The 7287-nt window shown below is 42.7% G+C and overlaps 1 protein-coding gene across 1 annotated transcript; it reads right to left on the minus strand.

The window, feature by feature from the left end:
• Positions 1-687: 687 nt before the first annotated feature.
• foxn4 (forkhead box N4) lies at positions 688-5576 on the minus strand. The gene is made up of 9 exons (XM_026343835.1): positions 5497-5576; positions 3053-3219; positions 2489-2601; positions 2286-2396; positions 2073-2200; positions 1851-1947; positions 1543-1750; positions 1035-1427; positions 688-938 (listed from the first exon to the last, which is right to left on the minus strand). Exons 1-9 carry the CDS (start codon positions 5574-5576, stop codon positions 688-690), a joined length of 1548 nt encoding a protein of 515 aa, XP_026199620.1.
• Between the last annotated feature and the right edge of the window lie 1711 nt (positions 5577-7287).

Raw genomic sequence — 7287 nt, forward strand, 5'->3', positions numbered from 1 at the left:
TCTTTTATTTACCCCTTAGATTTTATTATGGTCATGTTAATGAGCATAACATACATCTGACTTTCTGTCCTGTTAGGCACAGTGTGTCGAAGAACAATGTGTAAAATCTGATTTACAGTGTTGGCACACGTTTGCATTTTGGAATGAAGTGGGTAAATACAGTTGAAAAGAAAGCTTTTCTGTGGTGTTCGTTCAGACATTCAAATATATACAGCAAAAGACTGATAGTTATCACCTTCTCGAGCTGCCTTTTATAAATATAAATAAAACATCACAGCAATATTTTCTAGCACAATACAACAGACAAGAGACAGAGCTACAATAAGGAAGGGCCTTAAAACGCGAACAGTAGAAAAACTGGTGGGTGCTAATGTGTCTGTACTTCTCCACATAGAGTCTTTGTACACATACAGGCTCTGAGTCTTTGCTTGGCAAAGCTAAATATTTTAAGTCTTACATACTGTTTTTCTTACAACCACCTTTTTTATCAGCAGTTTAAGTTCGCAATGAACAGTTTTCTTGTGCACTGTATGTGAAACAATTTCCAAATGTCCTCGTCCAGGTAGTTCCCGTGTAACTGTAGGAGACCAGTGTGATATCACAAAAAACGGGCTTCTGACTTCAGTTCCATCCACAGATATCCACAGATTAAATCGCATTGCTTCTGTTAGAGACAGTTCAGCTGGTTTAAAGCAGGGCGATGGGCTTGCTGCTGGGTGGTGCGCCCAGGTACTGTGAAGAAAGGGGGTCCTGGGAGGTGTAGGAGGTATAGAGACCTGTCACCTGCACATCTGACAGAGGCAGATTCGCTCCAGTGGAGGAAGGAGGGAGGCTGACTGTTCCCAAGTCACAGTCTGATAGCCGGAGGGGTGAATTACTGAAGGTGCCTAAAGCATCCAGGTTAAAGCTGTCGTCCTTCATTTCCTCCCACAGATTACCTGAGCAGATAGAGAGGGTGGTGAACTGAGGCAACAACACTTGAATAATTTAGCTAACAAACAACTGGCCAGACATTTCAAAAAACATGTATTTACCTTGTAGGGCAAAGTCCATGATGCTAGGGTCAAGTGCATCCACCTCTGTGTGCGTATCACCGTGCACACTGTAGAAAACATCTGGGGGCTTGCTGGGCTGCTGGGTGAGTGGACTGTGGGAAAGGTCAGGCACTGTGTGGAGCGGAGGCGTCTGGGCCGGGGCAGGAGACATGGGGGCCAGGCGGGCCTGAGCCTGGAGCTGGGCCTGAAGCTGGTGGTGCTGGTGCATGGGTAAACACGGCAGGGACAGGGTGACTATGGGCTGTGGCTGCATTTGGGCTGGGACAGGCAGTGGGAGACCAGTTGGACAGCTGGGCAGCCGGGTCATGTCGGGCTCTAGAGCCTTACGTCGACAGTTCTCTGGGCGGTCTGTGATCAGTTTGTCCAACTCATCTGCAAGGAAGTAGACACAGTGTCAGGAGAAGCAAAAATCGGTTTTGTCTGCTCTTGATTGTTATTTTCAGTTTGGCTACTGGAGTTTCTACATGTAACAAAATACACTTCTGACCAGGGTTAGCCATGCTGCGACGAATGGCTGGGAGGTCTTTGCGTTTCCACTTCTGCATCTCTTCCTCCATCTTGTCAATTTTGGCAGGGTTCAGTGCCCATAGACAGCCCTTACGGGACGAGCTGCTCGTCTTGTTCTCCACTTTCTCAAAGCATTTGTTTAAGGACAGATTGTGTCTGACTGAGTTCTTCCATCCATCAGGTGCAGTCTGCAGGGAGAGTGAGTAGAGCAGTAGTATAATCAGTCACATGTATCTACATGCGTCCTCTCTTACGGTCATTTTCTGTATTAATAATCGTCTCTCGTACCTTGAAATAAGGAAAGTGTTCCTTCATAAAGCTATAGATCTCACTGACTGGGAGGCTGCCAGTTTTGCTGTTCTTCAGAGCCATGGCAATCAGACAGCTGAGCAGAAAAATGATCATTTTGATACAGTTCAAAACAAATTAACAGAAAAACACAAATGAAATTTAGAAAATCTGATGAATATTTTGTTTAATTTGGTTTTAGCTAAATAATAGTGTGCTGACCTGTAGGAGTAGATTGGCTTGGGAAAGGACTTGGGCTGTAGCTCCTGTTCTTGAGGAGCCAGGCGAGGTTGTGCAAATAGACTTTGGTTGTTGAAAGACACATTGCTATAAAGCCCACTAGATGAACACTAAGAGGGAGTAGAGAATAATGACATTATGGTTTACCATTTCTCTTGATAAAATCAGGCTCTTCATTAGTTTAAAGTGTGTTACCTGTTGTCCAGTTTGGGTTAAAGAATACACCTGCTGGGGTGCAGGCTGGTAGACTGAGGTAGGGCACTGGTATCCAGGGGAGGGCAGTCCATTCATGGAGAATGGAGACATCTGTGAAATAGTGCAGGGATATTTTTTTAAATAATATTATATACACTCTATATAATATATGTGTGTGTTTTTGCACTGTTGATAAAACTCACACTTCCGCTGTGGGTATTTATGATGCTGATTCCCAGAGGGCTGTGCTGCATGCTGCTCTGGAGGTGGAGCATAGAGCCCTGTCCTGCTGTCATTGTCATGTTGCTCAGCTGAGCTGTAATATAGCATCATAGTATTATATTATTATTATAGATATTTTTAAATTTAAATAAACATCCTTTAAATTTATCAATATGCTCTATAGTGCTCATATCACCACCTCATTTATCAAACCTAAATAGCGGCAGCTCTTTAAAAACGGTGGTGAAGGTAGGTATGTGTTATGTTTGTAAATGTAAGCTAGTGGTGATTTTATTTAGAGGATAAATGTTTGCAGGTGTACAAATGCTGAAAACCCAAACTTCAGCAAATCCTACCAAAACTGACCAAATGGATGAATTTCTGAGGTTAATCGTCTCCAGTTAAGAAATAAAAAAAAGCGCGCATCTTGTATTTGTATTTGTAGTTTTATAAATCATACTATCTCTCAAATTAGTCCGGATTTGTCCAATCAGAGAGATGATGCAGTTTTTGAATGTTCCACTGTCCCCTCCCTGTCACCTCACCTGTCTGTTGCTCCAACAAGCTGCCCTGGGTGGGCCCGTTGCTGTGGCCTCGGCTGTCAGCCATCTGCTGTAGTCGGGGCACATCCACAGAGGTGAGCCATGACAGAGACTGCAGGTCCCCAGGGAGGTCCTCCTCCCTAAGCTGGGAGGGGTCCGTGGTCAGAAGCCTTCAAGAAAAGAGAAGCCGGGAGGAGGTTTTGGGGGGTTAACACGGCTGTCAGCTCAGACACACGTAGACCCCCGAGTGGAATTTAAATCTAAACACTTGATAGAAAATTTAGTCCTTCAAAGTTGAAGCCACTGTAATGAGTCTGAATAAGGACAAACGGAGATGAAAGCTGCTCAGTGAAGTTGGGTAGCAGCGATGCTTTTCAGGATTTAACATAAGAAGATTAACTACAAGTGTTATTTAGCAGTGACAGTTTTAATCAACAATAGGAAGTTAAACAAACGTCCCATTCACAGTATCATCTGCTGAGATTAGTGTTTTTTGACCTGGAAAGGTACGCTGATCTCATTTTCTCACCTTCTTTTTTCCAGTTGTAAAAAAATATGAACAATAAATAGCAAATAATTTTATTTTTTATTTTTTTAAATAAAATTTTTACTCTTTTTAAATTTTTTGTTTTTACCTATGATTTTATACATCTTATGTTTTAAGCTTTATTTAACCAGTGAACTGCTGGTAGCAACGAGCTTTCAGTCACTATGTCTTCAACGTGGTGAGTTGAGAAAGAAAAGAGAGGAATCCTCTTGAATCCTCTCCAGTCTTCTCGGGGCACAAGGGTTTAGTAATTGGGGTCGCTATGACAACACATACTATTCAGTTATTCGGTGAGTCTGAGGACACTGTAGGAGTACACCCCCCTACACACACACACACACACACACACGCACCAAATCTCCTAATAAAAAATCAACCCTATGTCAGGTGACCACGGTCCCTCCTTAACCATTGGCTGAATCATAAGTAAACAGCACATGAGATCGTTTGAAACATGGGACAGCAGCACATGTTGCCCGCAACAGTTGGCCTTGTCTATTGAAAAATGATCACCTATTGTGTCCCAAACGACAAATCTGCCCAGTGGCACGTGGCTCTATTGTCTTCCCCAGACCCTTCCTTGATTGTCTCTGTCGTTTCTTTTCTTTACCAGGCCTTGCATTAATCTGTTGGAATGACAGGCCTCACATAAGAGGGACAAATAGGATGCCATCTGCTTGCCTGTCCCTTTCCAGCCTCTATCCTCACTGCCCCCCCCCCCCCATCATCCTCACCATCGTCAACAGCCTCAGGCCGGGGGTGGGGTGGGGGAGTAGATGTAGTTTGAGGTCAGGGCTCTGTGTCTGCCGTCTGTATGAGTGACATCATTGCAGCCAGGAATCAGCGTCACACATCCTCAAACACCTTGCATGTGCCAGCAAATGATTTTAGTGATCATGCTTTTGAAGTAGGCGGCATTGTGAAGTTTATGTCCCTGCAAAGTTTCACAATATCCCAACTGGAGCTTTGAAGGTACTGAGACTGATTCTTAATCTTTTCCTTTTGCTCTGTCTGACTGCAGGGACAGAAGTAGTTCTGGCAAATAACAATTTGAAAACATATGATTTATTTCATGTTAAATTATAATATTTCTTTTTGTTTTTTTATTGGACAATTAATTCAAACTTAAAAGAAGTTGTGCACTCACTCAAAGTGAATCTCAAATATGTCCAGGGCTTGCTCATGCTTAGTTATCTGGTCGTTTACGCTTTGTAATGTGTAAAACAAGGTTTCACTTAACTTATAAATGCCTCACATATACTGATCAGAACTACAGGATAGATAAATCTTCTTCTCGTCTCGCTCTACCAGCAGCATTGAAATTGCTCATTGATGCAAAACATGTTGAGCTGGTGTCTCTGTGCATCATCCAAGCCTTCCCAGAGGTTCTGCAACATGAATTACTGCACCTCCTCCTCCCTCACTCCCTCCTTTTCTAATTGGGAACCACTTGCGCACACTGGTGACCCAGAGCGCCCCGTCTCCCCCTGAGTCGACAGGCCAAGTGGTTCAGGCTCTCAGTGTGCCGACAGCGGGAGTGTAAACAGAGCTGATGGTTTCTGACAGATCCATTCAGACTGAAAATCATTTATTCTTCAGGATTTTTTTCAGGATCTCTTCTTTTTCATACAATCCCCCCCCCCCTCCTCCATGCACAAAAAGAGCTGCCTGTCTGCACTTAGATTAAACATAGTGCGGTTTGACAATTTGTTCCATGACTATTTGCTAAACACAGTAAGGGATTTGATTAAAATAAATATGCCTTTCATCTATTGTAGGCGCCTCAGGGAGGATCCTGAGTGCTTTTGACAACATGCAACAAAAACTGAACAGTACATCAAACAACATTAAAGTTTGTCCTTAAAAAGCTGAAGATGTTTTAGGACAATAGAAGTCTTACCTGTAGTCTTGTGGAGATGGATGGTGTCCAGCATTGTCAATTATTCCTGACATCCTGGATGTGATTCCACCCTCTATCATTTCCTGGGATTTGTTGTACTGCAATTAAATTAAAATCAATTAAAACACTTTAGATTATGGCCTCAATGACTCTTTAAACAGAACTAAACAATCAATAGACTATAAAAGTACTTTATAATATTACTGACATTGAAATTATTTATTATTATAATATGAATAAACATATTTAAAAAGAATGTCGAAAAAAGAATTACCACATAAAGTAAACTCAATTGTAGAGTTGAAGACAAGAATAAAAAAACATATCAAGAATATACTGATAGATGAAGAGAGTGGTATCAGGATGCCTTTGTTGTTGTAGCTGAAGCCCGTCTTTCTGTTTGAATGTTTTTTTTCTTTCTCTTTTAACACTAACTATTGATATGAAAACAAATAAAATTTCTTTTACTAAAGAAGCATTAAGTGCAGCTGTTTTTTAAATAAAAGTTTGGTCCCAGGAATTGAGTCTATTTAAATGGCTTCACATTAACGAGCCTACAGAGAAATTACACATAAAGTCTAAAAATCCTTGAAATGTGAAATGCAACGAAAAAACAAAACATCCAAAGACACTAAAAAACAGAAGACGTGAGGACTCACCTGTTTTGGATGATACTGAAGGTTGTGTGACCTGGTCCCTGAGCCCCTCTACTGTATTTCACTGTGATGCTTCAAAACCCGTTTTTAAATTTCCCTCTCTGGAACTGTCCAGCGCTCTGACATGCGCAGTAGAGTCCTCAGCAGATCTCCCCGTGGCCCGGGGGGCAGGAGGATCCCATGAGTTTGACAGCTGCTGTTAATGCAGTGCCTGTGAACAGCCCCGACAACATCAACACTTCCCACGTCAACGGCACAAGTGGCGACGTTAGATCTGATTCTTCTTTCCGCTTCTGGTGACTTTGCGCCTCAGAGGGTCGCGGTGCGCTCCTCCGCTGCGCCCCAAAGCTGCACAACTCGTACTTGTTGCAATAACAGTCGGGTCATACTCCATCCAGTCAGTGTAGTCCTCACATTTGATGGTTATTAAAGACCTAATGCAGCATATGTAGGAAGTTCCCTGCCTGTCGGACCCCGTCCTGTGCGCCTGTCGCTCCAGCACATGTGCGCTTTAGTAAAACAGAAATACACAAGACACAAGGGCATAAGGCCCAAAGTCTACTCAGGCTGTTTAAACTAGTGTGGAAAAATTAGAGAATTTTAAAATAGTTTAGTCAGATGAAAACAAAATCAACAGAGAAAAAGAAACAAAAGGGCAGAATAATCTTTAAATATCCGTCCTGCTTCACTACATCCTCTTGCCAGGTTATTCCCAGTAAGCTCCCTCCTGCGGGTCTAAGACGATGTGACTCGCTACTTGTAGGGACATCTGTGTATGTGAGTGTGAACTTTTTTTTTTCTTTTTTTTTTTTAAGGGAAGTGCTTGTAGATAATTTGCTTCCCGCCGCTGTGGCCGCGTCCTGCTCCTCTCATCAGTGGGAAAAAGAGCCGAGGAGGCGCGTAGGGAGGGCAGGGGGCCGGGTGAGCTGCAGCAGGAGGCGGCAAAGTCTCCCACTCGTCTGGAGAGCAGCTCCACTTCAGAGAGAAGAAAGAAACACTGTGGCAAGAAGAAATGAACCTGCTGTCACCATCTTCACATTCAAACTGAACCGCGAACAAACCAAAACTCAAATTTCATTTTTCATAATTATTTTCATGGGTTTTCAAGTGTTTTCAAATATTTTATGAAGTTGGA

Source organism: Anabas testudineus, chromosome 9 (genome assembly GCF_900324465.2).
Source record: "Anabas testudineus chromosome 9, fAnaTes1.2, whole genome shotgun sequence".
Classification (NCBI taxonomy): domain Eukaryota; kingdom Metazoa; phylum Chordata; class Actinopteri; order Anabantiformes; family Anabantidae; genus Anabas; species Anabas testudineus.